General features: G+C 34.8%; 2 protein-coding genes across 3 annotated transcripts in view; both read right to left on the bottom strand.

The window, feature by feature from the left end:
- Nucleotides 1–2,551: 2,551 nt before the first annotated feature.
- The window catches only part of LOC103037073 (UDP glucuronosyltransferase 5 family, polypeptide G1), a 246,053-nt gene continuing 228,007 nt past the window's right edge, over nucleotides 2,552–20,597 (bottom strand). The window contains exons 1-2 of one of the 2 annotated variants that reach the window (XM_007250169.4): nucleotides 5,055–5,157; nucleotides 2,552–4,374 (exon numbers count right to left, since the gene is read on the bottom strand). In XM_007250169.4, the coding sequence (XP_007250231.3) occupies nucleotides 2,771–4,374; nucleotides 5,055–5,142 (1,692 nt within the window). In that variant the 5' untranslated portion in view covers nucleotides 5,143–5,157 and the 3' untranslated portion in view covers nucleotides 2,552–2,770. Of the gene's footprint in view, nucleotides 4,375–5,054; nucleotides 5,158–20,597 lie in introns of those variants that run through there. The other variant, XM_049481993.1, reaches the window with a different exon arrangement.
- On the bottom strand, nucleotides 11,533–19,796 carry LOC103037604 (uncharacterized). The gene is made up of 4 exons (XM_015606030.3): nucleotides 19,613–19,796; nucleotides 17,019–17,150; nucleotides 13,771–13,955; nucleotides 11,533–11,851 (listed from the first exon to the last, which is right to left on the bottom strand). Exons 1-4 carry the CDS (start codon nucleotides 19,779–19,781, stop codon nucleotides 11,642–11,644), a joined length of 696 nt encoding a protein of 231 aa, XP_015461516.2. The 5' UTR covers nucleotides 19,782–19,796; the 3' UTR covers nucleotides 11,533–11,641.

The raw sequence follows: 20,597 nt of genomic DNA, 5'->3' as shown, positions 1-20,597 counted from the left end.
AACAGCCATGAAAATCTGATTTATACAGTTTATAAAAGTACAGTTAACTGCATGCACACAATTATTAAGGATTAACATATATATATATATAAATTCAATCTGTAATTGACATAACATTTTATTTATTTGTGTTATGTTTAAACACATAAATACTCTATAATTATTATTGATTTCAAAACCCCTACAATACAATAGCAGTATCTGTTTGACAGTAATATATAATATAACTTTTGCAGTCAGATTAAATGTAATTATTTTTAAGACTGTAGATGAGAATGTAGTACATGTTTAGTTTGTAGAAAGTTTTTTTTACATTATGACTTTTGGTTCTCCAAAGGTTCGGTCTGTAATGTTTTCTGGACATTTATGGAAAAATATTTATTCTCAAAATGTATCACAGGGTAATTACCATGTCAGATGTATCAATGTTTTACATTTTTAGTTTCGGAAATGTTACTTCAGTCCTTCCATAACTAACATGCACTAGAGAAAATGAACTGCATGCACAAACATAGTAATTGTAATCTATAAAGTTTTCATCTGTAATTGTCATAACACAATATTTATTCCTGTTTAGTGCTTAACAGTCAGTGTAACATTTAGCAGTTTAATTTTCTGACTGTATGAAGCTAAATTTGAAATGAAGAAGAAATAGGTTTTCATCCAATTTTTCGATTATTAAGTTTTTCATTTCAGCCTTTCACAAATAGAATTTCAAGAAAAATTAAAAGTTGAATCTTCAGATTTGTCCATTTTTTAATTTTTGTAACAAAAATCTGATGGTATTATCCAATTAGCAAAATGCAAAAATGGAAAAATCAGAAAATAAATAAAAGATTATTTTTTTTAGATTTTTTAGATAAAAGATTATATATATTTTTTAATTATGGTTGAGGGGCAGAGATGGAAAAACTAAATTTGGAACAATGGATAAAAAAACTTATTTCTTGTACACTGCACTACATTTAAAAAAAAGAAATAATGAGTTTTTACATCAAATTTTCTATTTTTGCATTTAGCCTGACACAGTCAGAAAATTAAACAGATAAACGTTACACTGAACTTTAACCATATAGACACTGTTTGCAAACCCACACTTCAGTTCTTTCCACTCAAAACTATAGTTATACTCTATTTATTATAATATTAGCTTCATAGGCCCCACAATAGAACTCTGCATTGGGGTAATATCAGAATAATTATTCTAGGGTTCAACATAGGTAAGTATTCTGCATTGATTAGAATCAGTACTTTGTAATGTGCAGATTACAAAAGTCCACACAGTAGCCGCATTGGCTAGTACTAGAGCTTTAAGATTGATTATAGATGGTATGCTTTTACGTAGAATTCTTCAAAAAGTTTGAAACCCCTGGTGTATAGCATAGCTGGGGATTTAGGTTTATTTGCACATTATTTTGTTTGCTAGTAAACAGGCTCCTGGGCAGGGCAGCAGAAACTGGTTACTCTGGTTCTGTTAAGAATGTAAGATGTCGTGCAGTCCACGTTCCGTTAACTTTATCTTCATCTTCATCTTGCTTTTGTGGAAAGAAAATGCAAGTAAATGTTAAAGTGTTGTACTGTACATTCCTTGATTACAGCCAGTGTTCATGTTGTTGCTGTACCAGCTACTGTAAGGACTGTTGTTTCAGTGTATAAAATAACTGAAGGCTTGAGAGTCACTGGTATATATGACATAATATAACTTATATCATAAATAAGAATTTACTTATATCCAAGTATGAGGTTAGAGGCAGTTATTGCTGAAGTAACATTCCAACTTTTTACAGTCAGATCATAGGAATTTACTGGTATTACTGTAAATAAGAATTTAGTACATTTTGGTTAGTATAAAGTGTTTTTTAAAGTGTGACTTTTGATTCTCTGATTGTTCATTCTGTTTCCTGTATGTTTATTGAGCATTATGTATTATGCTCCATATAAGTCAGTATTATTTTGTTTCTAAACTGAAAGCAGAAGCCTTTCTGAATGGAGAAGGGACACAATATTGTGTTTAATGGTACCACTGTGCTAGAACGACAATCCCTGCTAAGCCTCATATATTGATTCTAAAAACTGGGGTTGCTTTTCGCGGGAGTTCTTCTGGCCCCGTCATGCGTCTTTAGGTACTTAAATCACATGAACAGCCTTTAAAACAGGATCCGGCTCAGTTTTACTGAATGCTAGTGGCTGGTGGAGCAATGGAGACTTCAGAAGGGGAAACTCAGACCTCAGTAGCTCATTCACTCATAGTAAAAACAAAGTGTCTGATTGAAGTGAAGTTTCTGACTGAGCATGCTCTCTCTCTCTCTCTCTGACTGAACATAACCTGGAATCGGATTCTAAAATCCCCAAAACGTACTGATATTAGCTTTAAAGCATTATTTTGTAATGTTCTGATAAAGTTTATTCATATATTCTCATAAAAGATCATGTCCATATAAGGTGTTAATTTGCAAAAAACAGACACTGTGGGATTCTTTTTTGCAAATTAACTTTTCATATATTGTATGATAAAACTGTCTGCATAACAAATTAGCAAAAAACAATAAAATTAACATGTTTGTGAGAGTTTAATTTGCTTTAAATTCCATGTTGCAGCTATAGGTATACAGGGCTGAGGCAATGGGGCAGTGACTCTTCATCATTTTAAAGAAAGGTTATTTAGACCGGTTCAGAGGAGTGCTGTGGTACTTTGTCCATAGCATATCACAGATGTTTCAGCCATCTTCTTTTGAGCTCTGATTGTGTTAAAAAGATTTCTAAGGCAGCTTTACTCCTGTTTTCTCTTCCTGTGAAAAATCTTGTGATAGAGCATCTTGAAGACACACACTGAGATCCAGATAAAAGCTACAACAATACTCAAAAGCAACACTGCCACATCTACACTGTAGTAAGAGTACCACGGCATGGTGTAGGCCTTAGTGCGCAGGTGTGGAGCACCTTTGTGTCTAAGGACATACTCAATCCAGAAGGTGGCGCTGTCCAATGCAGTCACAGGTTGGTCATGGTGCAGCTTTGAAAGCCTCTGTATGTTCTTTTTGTATGTTCGGTTTTCCAATAGATCTTTCAAGGCTTCAAGGAGTTCGTCCTTAGTGAGTGTCGCCACCTCTAGAACTCGAGCTGCCCCTCGAGCCTTCAGCTTTAGGGCATTGTCAAACTGGTCGAAAAGAAGAGGCAAACCCAAAACAGGGACACCATGGTAGATTGCTTCATACAGGCCATTGGTTCCACTGTGGGACACAAAGGCACGGGTCTTGGGGTGGCCTAGGAGGTCATTCTGAGGAAACCATTTTACTAACAAAGTGTTGTTTCCAAGAGTTGAGGGTGCATCACCGAGGTATTTCCAAATGACCTTCTGAGGAAGCTCAGCAAAGGCTGCAGCAATAACCTCTGTGATCTCTTTCGGGAGGGCTGCAATGATAGTCCCCAATGACATAATCACCACTCCATGTTCTCCTGAGCTCTGCATAAAGTCTTCCATATCTGGGGGCAAGTGCTTTGCTGGTTTGCATTGAAAACCTCCAATATAGGCCACATTGGGCATTGTGGGACGTGGGAACTCAAAGACAAAGTCTGAACGCACCAACCACAAATCTGCAGCTTGCTGCAGGCCCAGCATGGTGGAGCCTGGTGGGAAGTAGAGGTCAAGTAATTTCCTGTAAGGAGGATCGATGAAGAAGTGTTGCTGAATGAGAGAGGTGAAATAGAAAAGCATGTTTTTAATCCGCTCTGAAAACGTCATTTGGTCTGGGAGGTGAGATCCACTTAGTGGAATGTAAGAAACCGGGGAAGGGGCAAAGGCAAAATGGCTATCCCCATTGTTGATCCAACGGACGTTAAATACCATAGGTATCTTAAGGTAGCGGCCTATAAGCAATCCAATAGGAAAAGCTGGGTCAGTTAACATCATGTCATACTTGGTTTCTTTGAGTTGTGCCATGTAGGCCTTGTCTTCAAACATTGACATAGCTGCATTGGCGAGATGAACATTGCCATTTCCTAACAGGTGAGTGAGATCCCATTGTTGTAAGATGGAGGTGAACAAAGGCCAATTTCTACTGAAGTCTAGATTTCTCCTCAGCATTTTTTCATAGTAGTTTTGGTCTATGTAATCCTGAAGTGACTTCATAGGGATGGTGGTGTAGATCTGAGATTTATCTGGGATGTACCAACTTTTGGCCGAGTTCATCACAGTGAAGTTGTGGCCACGGGAATGCAGTTCTTTCAGGATGATCTCCATATTAACCCAATGACTGCCGTCAACAGGAACTACCAAGATTTTACTACTGTTTAGACAGTCACCAGGAAGTGGAAATGACCATAGTAAGCTCGTAAGCATCAGGAAAAAAACTCCATTCCCAGTCAGTGCCATTCCTGCAGAAACAGAAGATTAAACACACATGTTAAAGTCTGTGTGGGACTTTCACCTAGACAAACACAGGCTACAGGACAACATATTTAATGCTTAAAAAGGACTAAGCTATTTTGTATCTGTGTTTATACACTTACCTGGCTAAATGTTTGTGGACACCCCTTTCTAATACATAACAAGATGAGAAAAAGACACCTTGTTTTCCTAACACCAAATCATTGACAGGGCAGGAGCACTCTATAACTTTGGCCTGCATAAATTTCACTCATTGCTGACACAAATTTACAAATGTCTACAAAATCTAATTCTTGTGGAAAGGTAGGGCCAATAAAATAAGACTCTCTGAAGCAGATAAGCATGAACCTACTGGCACCATACCTAATAAACTCTTCTTTAATAAAGCAATTCCCAATGCTTTTGTGCATGTAGTGAATAGTACAGTGTCATTTTTTTTCTTAATAAATAATCAAGATTTGCCAGTTAACTAGACTGCATATTGAAAAGCACACGGTAAATATATGACCATACATTATTTAAAGGTTTTTAAATATCATAACTCAAATCTATGACCTAAATAGATAACATTATAGTTGTTAACAGCCTACATCTTGTATACCTGGTATAGATATTCAAGACTTATTAGAAAGTAATTTAAAGAAAATAGTAAATAGAAAGCTCTTACCCAGCACATCTGATAGTGTTACTGTATGCTGGCTCAGATTAAAGGTTGCTACGTTAGAAAATGTTGCACTGATATAAAGCTTTATCATCTGTGCAAAGTCCAAATCAGAGAAATGCTAGCACAATATTGGGTAAAGGTTATATTCATTTCCACAGGCCTTGTTCTGTGTGTTTTATGTTTTAAGGTAGCAAAGTTACTGTTAAAGGAATCAGTGCATTTTATTTGTAAACAAATATTTAATCATTAAAATTATTAAAAGTCCATTTAGGGTTAAATCCCAGTCAGACAAATACCATGCTTCTGAGTTTAGTGGGAACCGCTCTATTGTGTGTGTTCTTTCTTTTGTCCTGGATTGCTATTTTTCTATTTTTATTACAGTGGTGAGAAGTACAGAGAGAATGAGAGGAGCCAAAAGAAAAAAACAAAAGGAGGTTTAATAGTGATTATGAGTGCAGCATATGAGTCAGTGCACTGGCTTTATCGGAGAAAGCCAGCTTCCTCCCTCTCTCTCTATTGCTCCCGTCTGTTCCTGTCAGCCAGGTACAGCCATATCCTGCCCTCAGTAATACAGGCATATGTTCAAATCTCAAATCCCTGGGGATCAGCCTGCTGTGCTTCCTGATGGTTTGAATTACTTCACAGGGTCTGTGTGCTGCTGCTGATCTCAGAGAAGAACGTAACTTCAGAATACTCAGGACACATTTTCATTATTCCAAAACGCATTTAGTAATGTAATGTCACGATGACCTCTTAAAATCTATCTGCCAAAAGCAGCTGGATGTTCCAGTTCTCTTGTACAGCCCAAAAACAAGTGCTAGCCAGTTCATTTTTAGAGCAGTAATGAAATCTGTATACATCGTGTTCTGAATGAAGTCACTTTTACCTTAACCCTTTCTTACCTATCTTAACCAATCAATACTCAACAGCTACATATCCCACAGTATTTATATGATAAGGTAACTACGACTGTGTTTTGGCAACAACTTGGTTATACATATCATGATACAGGGTTTACAATTTAATACATTGCAGTAAATTGTGATACAGTAAGAAAAACATCATGTAAAATTCTGAACAGTGGGATCTAACAACATAGTACCTCACTGTTCTCAAGTGGGTGGGGTTTAAACACAATACTAGGTGGACCACTGTGTATACTTACATATATATATCAATAGAAATATTTTCTCAAACCCCAAAATAAGATACAAAAAGCTTTTATTAATCTGACAGTGGGAAAATCTGCAATGTTACAGCAGTGCAGTGAACAGAAGTGTCAGTAAATAAAAAATCTATATATACAAGAAATACAACAGAACGTAATAACACTAAAAAAATATATAAATGTACAAAAACTGACATTTTGTAGCTGCTTAAACTTATTGAGTACTTCACTCTTATCCTAAAACAGACATCCCTTCTGCCCAATATGCTATATATACAGGACAAGATTATTTAGGCACATATCGACATATAGACCAACATGTCACTGTCGGGCTATTTTTACCTTATATTTCCAAAATGACAACTTTACAGAAAAAGCTAGACAATTATTTTTATTTATTTTTTATTATTATCAATAGAAGTATTTTCTAAAAAATATTCTAGGTCATTTAAGGCATTTTTATTGGTCTATTCATTGTGAAGTTATAAAATATTCTAAATAATAATTGCCAATTTTATGTATTGGCAGCAAAAAACTGGAGAAAAAAGGTTTTAGTGTGATAGTAATGACTTATAACAAATATACAAAATACTATAAGTATAAACTGTACACTAATAGAGTCATAAAATCAGCTCATTAAATACAATCCCAATGTTTAGGTAATATCACATATTAAATGCATTAAAATGATTAAACTAAGAAATCTGAAAAAAATAAATAAATAATATGAACAGATGAACTTTTTGAATATTAAATATTTGAATTTAAACTTGTTTATGAACTTATAAAGGTTTTTTATTTTATAATGTTTTACTGTATATTCATAAAGATCTGTGATCTACTCTGATCTACTCCCAGCGCTGTCTAACTCTAGTGCGGGTGTCTATAGCTGTAGCTGGACAATTTCACATCACACTCCTACATGACAGTGTTTCCAGCACCATCACTACTGCCCATAAATCTGTATCTGTAGTTTTTCATCACACATCCTTAAGAAATTCCTGTTTTTTAAAGAAGTGAAGTGAATTGGGTATAAGGGTACTGGCATGCTGCAGCACGCTAACTCTTGGTGTGTTTAAGTGATGTCGGAAACTGTGGGAAATACCACATCCTGCTTGGTAATTGCATTCAGATGGTTTACAAGTTGTATTTAAGTTCACACATGTGAAACCTGAGATTCTAGAGGTGTGTTCCAACCATCCTATTAGTTTCCTGTGAAGGGTATTCAGCCATTTTATGGGTGGTTCCAAACAACAAGGAGTGAAAACATTCAGGTGAAAGGGAACTTCCCACTGTGTAAAGGAAAGTTTAGCCATCAGTCATTGCTTATTTTACTATGTCCTCTTTTAAAAGTTTTTTGTTAATTTGCATATATTTAGCATTTTTTAGCATTTTGTATTAAATGGTTTAAGGTAGTTTTGTTTTCTGAGTGAATGCAGTCTTAAGTAGCTATTGCTGTGGATACTGATCATAAAATAGCTAGCTATGCTTATTGAATATTCCAAGAGACTGTTTAACTTTACTTAGAGCTATTTAAAGCTTAGCTAATTAGCTTTTGGTCATATAATGGCTTGGTATGCTAACCCAGCATCCCACAGCCTATTCAACAATAATTAGAGCTATCCAAAGCATTGTTAATAAACATTTAAAAAAACATTAAATGTTGTGGAACTTCGTATAACCAATATCCGCTGCCTTCCAAAGAAGGGGAGCTGCTTCTAAAAACATTCATCCACACTTCCATATGTCTGCTCTTTTTATTTTGTGAAAAACAAAATTCTATGCTATGAAGGTTCATTGAAGTAGACGTGCTGGGCGCTATATTAATGAGACTGTAAGACGTGTAAAATGTTTGCCTAAATCATAACCTAATATCTTTGTAACCAAGCCATTTCTTTGTGAAATGATATTTGAGTTTTGGTAGTAATTGTAAGAGCAGACCTATAAATGATTTAGAGGAGCCTTCAGTCATAGATGCAGGCCCTCTCTCTTCTTTGGAAAAAAAAAAATCTTTTCCCATAACTATTGTGATATCTTTAAACTGAGCATGATATACAGTACTACTCAATTTTTGGTGTAATCTTGTAATCAATACCAATGGATCTGCTGTTGCACCAGAGGTTCTAACACACAGTAAATGAAGATGGCACCAATATTGCAGTGGAAAATGTGGATACTAGTGGACCATAGTTAATTTGATTGGTTGTGTTGTTGGCCATAATTTGTTATATCCATATGCACTACACATCTGACAGATGTCAAAATGAATTTTTGGATATTTTGCAGTGTCCTTCAGATTTTATCCAAACGTGGAGTCCAAAGACATGTCACCTTGTTATGTAACAGCAAATAACTTGGCACACGATAGAAACCATCAGTACAGCTTTTAAAAACAGTACACTCAGTCACACAGACTGTTGATCTAGAACATGCAGAATGTTGGAAATGATGTTGGAAAACGTGTCAGAAATTGTGATAAATAGCAGAACACATCAGCATACTTTCGTAGGATTTACCACAATATGTAATCTGGTGGTAAACCTCAAGAACAGAATGGCCTGGCTCATATTTGTTAAAGTACACAAAAGACTGTACTTTACCTGAGTTCTGGGACAAAGTGTTTCGGAAAATTAATCCACACCGAGATTAACCTTCACCAGAGTGATGTATTAAGGAAAATGTGGAAGAAATGACCTGCTTGTGATTGAAAGAAAACCTCTTCATCACTCATTGAGGCTTGGGGCTATGTTAATGTTAGCTAGACTGACTCACTTGGCCTCTTTTGTGAGGTAATTGCAGCAGTCAGCTGAACTGAACTGTAAACACCTTAAGCTCAGAATCACATCCAACAATAAATGAATGAATATTGTTTTATTTTTTAGCTTCACAGTGACTCAAAATATTTTATTAAAACGACTAAAACGGCTGTGGGTATTTCAGGATCATAAATATGGAGGAATGTTCCTGTCTGGCCAAGTTGCTCACCTGACCTGAACCTAACACATCCTGCCTTTCATCTATTGAAGCCAAGATTGCAAACAGAAAAGTGTCTGACACAAGAAAGAGATGAAAAAGGCATACAGATCTGAAAGGGTTTTATTAGGGTTGATATGTAGCACCATGCAATGTTTATGAGCGACAGATTGCCATTTAAACACAACTTCTGTCCAATTACTTCTGATTGTAGCCAGAGAGTTGTGGTTTCTAATGTGTAACCAAAGTTGACAATGATTCCCCTCAGTTAAAGCTGGCCTGATTCAGCCTTTTCACTCACAGGTCATTAAAATGTGCCAAAAGAGAAAAAAAAAGGTAAGTAATGATTACTTCCAGCCTGTGTTGTGTTTGTGTGCATGCATGCTTCCCAAAAGTACTAATCTTGTAAAACTACTTAAGCAAATTGAAGAAGATTGGACAGCACTCGTATAATATCCAGTGTATTAATTTATTGATAAATACACTGGATATTATACGAGTGCTGTCCGATCTGCTTCAATTTTCGGATTATCTACTGCGGATTCATCATGTGAGAAGTGCTTGGGAGGGCAGCCTCTTTGTTGACTTTTTCCAGCTATTAAAGCAACAGTATGTAGCATTTTTAGTTTACAATTATGCTGATGTTCAGTAGCGTCTCTATTGTTGTTACTCTGGACTCATTACGGCACTAGCTTTACTGTATATATTTGGTAAAGCAACCGGACTCCAATTGCTGTGCAACACTTAATAACCCGAGTCCTATTTGTGTAAAATCCTGTAATATTTCTTTACCACCTATTCCTGTCACTTCTGTGTCTTTCAGCTTGTCCAGAAATGCATGTGTACTTGCATAATTCTTGCGTAATGCTGCTTTAAAATCTGCTTTTGCTACATTTCAGTCACCACTGAGCCTCCATGCAATCTGAATAAGCTGGAAAGGACACTGTGTGGTACAGAAGAGTTGTGGTTAATGTAAAAAATGTGATTATCCTGAGAAACGACATAATGTACTTTGTAAATGCTGACCAAAATTTACAGTTATGTATTCTGGAATTTGGCATCTATTTCCATAAAGTATGAGTTTCTTTTAAATCACATTGAACACGTAGACAAATGTAGTTTTAGAAGTTTTACTCGTAGACTCTTATCAATGTTGTGGGTGCGGGGGGGATGTAAATCATACTAGACATACTAGAAAATTGCATTTTTTGCTAAGTTGTTGCTATGTGCTTTCCATAGTATTGCATATGCTTTCCATTGTGTTCTACCATGGTGAAACAATATACTTAATTGTACTTAAAACATATGTATGTATTGAAATGTCTGAAAAGTATGCTATAAATATACTAACAGATTTATGTACTTACTAATCTATTAAAGGTACATTACTCTTATGCTTTCATCAAATGTTTGAAAGTAACTTTTGATCATACTTTTTAAAAAGTACAATATAATATATTTTAAATAAATAGACTACTATGAAGTACACTTTTAGTTTAATGTAATTTTATATATTTCTAAAATACTTATTTCTAAATATAATTATGTACATTTTTAGCAAATTCTGTTAAACACAACTGTTACTGTAGTTCACTTAAAGTAAAGTGTATCATGTATCTTTTTATAAAGTAAATTGAATTACTACACTGGTAAAATATTTTAACAATATATTTAGGTATTACATTATTATAACAGTTAAAATGTATTTCAATGCTCTGTAATTATAATTAGAAAATATAAATGCAAGTAAATTATAGAATACAGTGGTAAATAACACATTTGAATGTCGTTAATGTAGTTTCATTTTAGTAGAGTTAAGTACACTTAGCATAATTTAAGTAAGATTTTTGTACTATTTTTATACTATTAAAGTATAATACATACAAACAAAGATTTTCCATTTTAGCACTCTTAAATTATGCTGATTAACAATGTGTCTAAAGGTACACTTTATTGCACTATAGCATAATAATGTTTAGTATACTTTAATTTAGATTTATTCCACTAGGGGTTGCTGTGGCACCATTTGTGGTTGGTATGTTGTTGCTAGCTATACTAACATTGTTAAATAAGACAATGTTACTACTGTATGAAGTGTTTAGTAGTTGCTAAGGTGTTGCTAGGTGAGTACTAGACAGTTGCTATGGTATCCCAAATTACAGTGTGTCAGATGTCTGTCAAGTTGTTGCTGAGGAACCTGTGTGTTTGTAGATACACAGCAAAAATCCAGCAGAAAAATATGAATAAAAATGTGAATAAAAGTAGCATGAAAGTTAATAGGATAACAGTATAGTTTCCTGGTATATACACAATTTCTGAAAGATAAAAAAAATATTTAAATGATGTGAAATGATGAATTGTGTTTATTAGTCACAGGGTAAACAAAAGTGTATTATAGCTTATTTTTTTCAAGATGCTTAAATCAGTTAGAGGCCAAACCAGCATAATCTCAGCCCGTTAGTGTGGTTGAAACAGTGGACTGGGAGACCACGGTGGACTGGGATGCTACCGCCATCGCCACAGGTGCAGGAGCAATGACTGCTGGCTGGGTGCTGATAAGAGTGAAAACCGTGCGGCGTCTTCTTATCTCCCGAGACATCTGGCACCAAGAGCAAATGTTGCAGAAAGTGGCATACAGACAGTCAGAGGCCAGGTCACCCTGTGGAGGCACAGTTAGATTATTCATTAATCCTAGCATTAATTCCACTGTTTCCTGCTAAGAAAATGCCAGTTACCCTTTTTATTACAGCTTGACCAACACAACTAAAATACAATGTTGTTACATTTAGGGCTGCAACTAATAATTATTTTAGTGATCGACTAATCTGATGATTATTTTTTTGATTAGCCGATTAGCAGGGCTCGCCATTCTCCTTCAGTTGTTCACCGACGTGTGTTTCAGATCTTTTGAATCGGACAGTTCTTCGCGCCTGACACTCTGGCTGAAACACCACCCTTTTTGACTAGGTCTGCCTAACAACAGAGCGATCTATATTCTGATTGGCTCAACGAGAGTACATTATAATATGCAGCCGATGGATTGGCAAGCGTGAGAAATACCATGTGTGGCGTGTGAGCATGTGAACTCGCTGAGGTGCGTGTGTCACACGCTCAAAATGTGAGACTTGAGAACACTGCTGATTAGTCTGCGATTATTTCTGCCATGTCCTCCAGCTCTAAAACGATAGAAACAGCTGAACCTGTAATTTAAAAGGCATTTAAATGTCTAAATGTTGTTTAAACATGGGAAGTACTAATATTTAGTGATTAAATATATACTCTGTTGTGTTTGGGCAGACTAAATTGAGTGTAACCTGTGTAAGTGAGCCATTTCTGCATCTCTCATTGCACTTCTGTCCCCAGTAATGCAGTACTATTGCAAATTAACGATTAGTCGACAACAAAATTTATTTAAATAATATTTATAAATCGACATTGATGATTATATTGACTAATCTTTGCCGCCCTAGTTTCAGTACCACACATTACAGTTAAAAAAAAGCTTTTGATTGTTTTCTAGTTGAGTAACATTGGTAAGTCTTTCATTAAAAACTGCTATACAGTGCTTTTATCACATCTAATTGACCAATGAAGTTGGTATAGTTGGTGTGTTATGCTTATTGGTTTTTAATAGAAAACCGTCTATGGCATGCTATTATTATCTATGGTAAATAAGAATGTTCAGAATGCTATGGTTTGTTCAATGTACATTTTTTATCTGAAAATGATAGACTCCTCTTAGTAATAATGCAAACTCTGCTACATATAAGCTAATGCTATTGTGCATCAGCTATTAAAGAAGGAATCTGGTGTTAAATTGACGTGAGGTGTGTTAAAACGTGATAAGCGAGTACTAACATTTGCCGAGTAGCCCACCTCTATTCACCACCAGCAATCAGAAATATGGCACTTTTAGCTGATGCTTTCAACAGACATACAATGCAATTGATATGGGCATAGCATTGACCATGCAAAGTAATGGCTATTTTTACAGCATTAACAAGCTCAAAGTAGCTCCAAAATTCATTGGTAGAATTCTGAGGGCCCTGACATTTAAGACGAGGCACTGAGAACTTTCAGGTACTTCTCAGGGCACCACCATCTTAAAATTAAGCCGTGTTGACTAAGATATGTCGACAGATAAGCATGAATGAATAGGTAGGATAGGGGAACACATTGCAAAATTTATTCTGTGGAAATGCATGAAGATAATTTTAGCAACAACTAGAATTCATGCATTTCCACTGAAGAAGGGAAAATAGGGATTTCTTTGCATGGGCAAAGCTATGCCACTATCACTAGCATTGTAAGCCTGTTGGGAGCATCGGCTAAAAGTGCTGTATTTAAGAATCCTTGGGGTAAATGAAGATGTTCTATTTGACAAAAGTTTGCACTCATTATCATGTTTCACTACACGCCAAGTCCAATTCAGCTCTACTTCTAGGGCTTATCAAAGTAAGTCATGAATTGTAATACTGTAAAATTCATGAGATACAATGATGCGCTACACAATTCTGCATAAAACTACAACTACTTTAAAATGCTGAATCTGTAATCCCCTTTAAGCCCTGTACTCACTTGAATGCCATATCGGTGGCGAACTGAAGACCTCAGGGAGATAGATATAGGAGGAGTGTAAATACCCAGTCCGACACACTGGGTAGTAAGGCAGCAAATATCCAGCATGGGCAGACAGGCACACTCTCCAAAATCTGATGCGGTGCTGCAGGCAAACACCGGGAAACAGAACGAAGCAAAGCAGCCTGTGGATATGAGGAAATAAAATTATATACTTGAATATGGAAATTATGAAATAATACACATACCACTAAAACATAATTTTACAAAAAAAAAAACATAATTTCTAGGTCAGTTTAGCATATAAAACCATGCAGCGCATTCCAGATCCAGACTGAAGGTCCTATTTTAGCGATCTATAAGCAATCTATTGGTATCGTTAGAGCAAAAAATACACCTTGTGTGGATGGGTGTGTTTTGCATGTAATTCCCTTCAAGAGCCAGAAGCACTGTTTCAACCACATTAACGGGCTGAGATTTCGCTGGTTTGGCCTCTAACTCATTTAAGCACCCTGAAAAAAAAAGCTATAATACACTTTTGTTTACCGTATCACTAATAAACACAACTCATCATTTTACATAATTTAAATATATTCTGTGACTTTGGTGCATTGTTATTTTAACAGTGCAGTTCATCTGTGTTTGTTTACACTTGTTTACCTGTGAGCAGGTAATTTATGAGACAGCAATGTTAATTTATTTTGCATTTTGTTTATTGTTGATGTAAAAGTTGGGTTTGTGCGCTGCTGCGTGTGCTTGTGCGTCACGAACGGGGTGTAAATTTGTGTTGCCAAGACAGCAATGAATGTCTGATGGTAGACTGTTGTCAGGGTTTAAATTAGTTGGTATAAGACAGCAATGAGCATCGTGCCTCCCCTTACACAAAACCAGATCTAGAGAAGCCAACTAATCAATTGATGCAGAAACATTGTGGTTTCTACATTAATATATTAAGAAAAATGATCCAACAATAAAATCTTTGTCCATTTTGTTTTTTACTAAAGTTTAAATGAAGTTTCCTCATTCCATTAAAAAGAAATAAAACCATCGGCTGTATATATACTGTGTAATACTGGAACTGCAAAATCATATGCTTCATACACATTATAATTTAATTTGTTCTTTAAATTAAATAAACAATAAAAATAGTCACAAAATAATTTAAAATATTAAAATAAATGTAACAGGTTTGTATTTATTATATTGTATTTATTATATTATATATATGGAATGTTAATGTGGTAATATATTGGTTTCTCAGCTCTGATATCCTGAACACTATAATACTTTTTGATTCCTGTCATTTCACTTAGGCCTTCATTGTTATGATTTATTTTATTCTGCTTAATAATTTCTGTGTTGTTTAAAGTTGCAATTTATCAATTAGGTCATTTCACTTGTAGTTTCGGCTCCAGTTTTGGCAGCATTCTGTTTAGCTGGTCCATCCTGGAAACAATTGTCTTTTTTTTTATTCCACTGCGTTGTTTATCTTCAAAAGAACTTGTGACCCTGAGTCTTCGTCATCCTACGGAAACTCAGAGAGTTCTTAGTTAAGTAGTATCTTATCTTACTCATATGATCATGACATCATTATTGTTTACAGTAAACAAAGCAGTAGACTAAACAGACCTGTATAAAGTTTCCATGTGATTAAAATATATATATTTTTTAACAGTTTTTGGTTTCAGAGTTACTCTGGTAATGTAATCTATAAATATTTAAACCATGTCAGCTAATTGTATGACACAGTACAGTATTATACACTAGTGTCCTTTACTTTAAGATCCATAAAAACCTGGGATAGGGACCATGTACATGAATTGTCTGCGATATAATGATCTAATGATATAATGATATAATGCGACATAGTGATGACTTTTGACTAGAGGGGACAGGTTTGGAGACAGGGAGGGGAATTTGAGAACACCTGTTCATACCAAAAACCAACCGCTCAGAATGAGCCAGTATTCGTCTTTCCCTTATTCCATTTCCATCCTTGTACTCTTTAATGTCAGCGTCATAATTTATTTTATTTTTTTATAAATATTTTTAGGCATTTTTGTGTTTTCAGATCAATTTAACTGAACAGTACCTTGAGGAAATTCTACAGGCTGTGTGGAGCCACTCAGAGCTTGTTAATGGTGCAAAAATAGTGAATTCTTTGCATGGCTAGCGACATGCCCCTATCACTAGCATTATAAGCCTGTTGGGAGCATTGATTAAAATTTTGGCACTGTATTTTGGAATGCCGCGGTGAATGAAGGTGTTCTGTTCAACAAAAGTTCATACTCGCTATTTTTCTCCTTTAAAGAGTAAAGATAAACCTAATTACATTTATACTGTTACAGTTGCACAAGTTGATATTTTATTTTATTTGTCTTTGATTTTTTTTTGCTGTTTGTTAAGGTGTATATTCTGAGGCCTTTTTGGAAATCTGTGTATTCATACTGAGATCACATGACACCAGTCACTTAGTATTGTGACTTCTGATGGCTTTTTTGGCTGCACCAGAAGTAAATAGTTTAAAAGTTAACTAAAAGTTGTTTTGTCATATAATAGACCATTTTATTTAGATTCATCCTAAATGTTACACCTTAGCCTGTTTCTGTCCAGTGTCTTTCCTTTTTTTGGTTCCTTCCTGCTCCTGTCCTGTTCTATTGTTTACCTGTCATGTTTCCCAGCCATGTGCTACTGTTGTTTTTTGGCCCCCTCATTACCTCCACAGGTTTCCCTAGTGTGTGCCTGTGTATAAATACCTCATGCGCTCCTATGTTCTCTCTCATGCTTTTTGTCTGATCTCTTGTCTTGTTACTCTGTCCAGATCTAGTTTATCTGTTTTTTTTTAACCTTAGACCTGCTGTGTTTTTTTTGTCTTCAGTGTTTCAGGTTTGCTTTTTGTAGTTTGTTTCTTTGTTTATTTTTGCTTGTTTGTTTCAGTCTTTTAGTTTTTCCTCTGTTTCAGTTACCTTTTCTTTATATTATTCCGTAATGTTTTGTTCTTTGTTTACGTTTTATAATATGGAAAATAAAACCGACTTGCGCTCGCATCCTGCCTCCTCTTCGTTACACTAAAATTCCTATGTAGGACCTTTTAGTTAAAGATTGTACCACTACAAATAATGAAAGGAAATTATGAAGGCCAATAGAGTTCTAAGGGCACTATTTATTATAAAATATACTGTTAACATAAATATGTGTAAAACATTGGGGAAAAAAATGAAGGTAGCCACTGAATCCAGGAAACTTACAGACATAGCAGTCATCGAAACAGTCGCAGATGCCTGTACTCCACTGCTCTGATTTAACTGCAACGACAGACATTGGCTGAGGCTGCTGAAAGACCACATTTGATGCCAGAACCGCCATTGTAGTGTGTTGAGCTATGAAAAAAACATGTACAGATCAAAGTATTTTAATCTAATTTTCAGTGTGCAAATTCTTATCTAGATACCTCATATAAAATCATTGCAGTCCCAGACTGGCCACAGGGAGTCACTGGAGATTTTCTGGTGTCCTGGCCTGTCTGCTAGGTCCTGGGTGCCTTTACTAAATGCTGTTATACCATATGATGTACTAATCAACAGAGTACAGCTTTTAAACACACTTTGCCTCAATGAAACACTATTACCTCAGTCCTGTTTTCAGTCCCTTTCTGCCTTGATGTAGCAGTAAAAATACAACTGCTACACACACACGGCAATGTTTGAGCCACAGAATGACATTGCACACATTGTTGTAGACGCTATAGGGCTAAATATATATGACAAATATATGATTTCAGGAAATTGATAATTTACTTTTTTGTTTTGCTGCTGTAGAAATACAAGCAGAAAGAAAGCAATAAGCACACTAATATTAGGTCTAATTAATAAATACCATATATACAGCTCTTGAAAAAATTAGGATACCACTTCAGTTTCTGAATAATTTTCTCTGATTTTGCTATTTATAGGTATATGTTTAAGTAAAAGGAATATTATTGTTTTATTCTGTAAATTACAGACAATATTTCTCCCAAATTCCAAATAAAATATTGTAATTTACAGCATTTATTTGCAGGAAATGAGAAATGGCTGAAATAAGAAAAAAAGATGATGAGTTTTCAGACCTCAAATAATGCAAAGAAAACAAGTTCATATTCAAAAAGTTAATAAATCAATATTTGGTGCATTAACCCTGTTTTTTAATTATGGTTTTCATGCATCTTGGCATGTTCTCCTCCACCAGTCTTACACACTGCTTTTGGATAACTTTATGCCCATCTCCCCCTTGATTATATTCCAGAGTGTTTTAATTTGGTAAAATATAAAAAAATCTTATTTTTTTCCGGAGCTGTATGGCATATGTAATATATTGTATGTAACACATTGAATTAGGCTTGCCTAGTGTGGAACAGCCTTAAACCTGGAACAGTTTAGGTAACTGAGGTGGTAATAAACAATTAGGCTGCTTAAAAAAATAATATTGTGTATTAGCTTAAACATACAGAACAAAGCAATACTAAACACCTATTCAGATGGATACAGTAGCTATACGAGTATATGTGTGTGGCCTGGAATGATTTCCCTGAACAAATGTCCCAGTCTGGCCATGATTCAAAGCATTGCCAGTTATAGAGCAATGAAGTGCCTATTTATATTGTAATAAAAACAGGATGTAGATTTTAACTCCTTTCAAAATTGGCAAATATTTAGATTGTAGTAGCCAGACACTGCTTTCTGCCAGGAAGGTTTCTGCTTTCTGCCAGAATAAAACCAACTAGGCCTGTCACAATAATTACATTATTGGTTTATTGTACAATAAATGAACATGACCTCAATAATATATGATAATCGTGTCTATTGTGTTTATTTGTATGTTTATTTGCATATATAATAGTAAACAGTATTTTTGCCAATTCTGCTTCAAAAACCGATCAATTCTTTATACACAGTGTAAATTGCAGAAGGTTAAGAAATAAGTATATCATTACCAAACTATGACATATACATTTAATTTTTATTGTCTTTAAAAAGTGTATGGGATGATATATCAACCACAAAAATTCATATCATGACAGGCTTAAAACCAACAAAATCAACAAAAATTGATTATTCTGAATAGCATAAAGTATAAAGTACCCAAAAGAAAGATATTGATTATAACTGATTATAGCCAATTTTTTAAGTCTCGTTGAGTGGGTCAGTGCAGTGGGGTTTTCCTACTATACAATGGTTAGAAACTACCTAAAAGTCTATTGCTGTGCAATGACAAGTTAGAGCTGTTTAAGCAAGGGGGACCGATCCGCCATTACATTAAAACCATGCGCTTAATACTGTATAAGGGCCCTGTGTGCCGCCAAAGCATCTTTTGGGCTTGACAAATTGATGTATGAATTTACAAACACTGATCATCTGAAGGTGTCCTGAGGTGACGGATACAAGACATTAGCAATCCAGCCTTGACTCCCCAAACATATTATATCAGTGAGCCTAAAGACCCTGGTACTGATCACTGCATACTGGGAACACCCTACAAGACCTGCCTGATGATTTGGAAATGTTCTGACCCAGTCAGTCGTCTAGTCGTCACGATCTTAACTCTAGTCATAGTGCATCAAATCCTTAGGCTTGCCTATTATTCCTGTCCAATACTCAATACAATTCACTTTAAAAGTGGTAATGATTAGACTAGTGCTAGAACAGTGTTAGATTAGTGAATATTTCTTCCTGACACATATTCTCTGCCAATTAAATTTTTACTGAACATTAAATGCAAATACAAATTAAATTGTCAATAATACAATACAATAATAAAATCTTTCTGAAAATTAAAATGTAAAAATGTTATAGTCTCCACATACCTAGTTTTAAAGTCTTAAATTCCAAGCAGTGGACTTCTAGCTGCAAATGTGCCTCACTGTGCCTGTACTGTATCCTAGTGTTCAGAGAGATAATACCTCTATTATGAGCTATTTGAATACATATAAGGAACTTGCTTTGTAAATCGTAATGGTTTGCATATACTGACATTTGGAAAATTACCTTAGCTGTGCATACATGACCTCTTTAAAAAAAACACAGCAATGATCAGATTGATTGATTTATTGATAATTGTCAATTCACAAATAAAGATGTTACAAAAGTTTACACACATTGTAGAACAATTATAAAGTTATAAACAGGTATTTGATTGGATGAATTCATCAAACCTATAAATACTATAATGTGAGCTTGGGGAAAACTGAGCTAAATTCTTTACTTTTTAATGGATCATTTAAAAAAAATCAGTGGTGAGAAGTAAGCAAAAAACAAACAAACTAACGAACAAAGAAACAAACAGATTGTATCATTCTAATAGTAAATTGTAATCTCTAAGTAAAGGTGATTAAAGGTAATGTCCTTCATATTCCAAACGTTTAGTTAAACACTTAATTTTACTGCATGATTTAAACATATGTGCCTTCATTCATAGTATTAATGTATTAATAATACATAAACACTGTACACTCTTAAAAATAAAGCTTCTAAAATGGTTTTCATGTTGGATGTATAGATCTACAAAAAAAAAAAACTTTTTTATGATCTAGCAGTTCTTTTAAAACTCTTACATCTCATTTATGAAATGAAATGGTTCTTTACAGATACATCCATAAGAAAAGTTGTTCTATTTCAACCCTTGTGTGGTGTTCATATTTTTGTTACTCGTTTACTTCAGCAAAATTAAGCAATTTTACATTAAAATGCTTTACACATGCTTGCTTCACCTAAATTGCAAGCAATATAAACAGCTTACATGGTTAATATTTGCCTTTTTGCCTTTTACCTTTCTTATGTTACATGTCTTTC

Source organism: Astyanax mexicanus, chromosome 8 (genome assembly GCF_023375975.1).
Source record: "Astyanax mexicanus isolate ESR-SI-001 chromosome 8, AstMex3_surface, whole genome shotgun sequence".
Taxonomy (NCBI): domain Eukaryota; kingdom Metazoa; phylum Chordata; class Actinopteri; order Characiformes; family Acestrorhamphidae; genus Astyanax; species Astyanax mexicanus.
The sequence above is the reverse complement of the archived record's forward strand: the minus strand, read 5'-3'. Positions and strand labels throughout refer to the sequence as shown.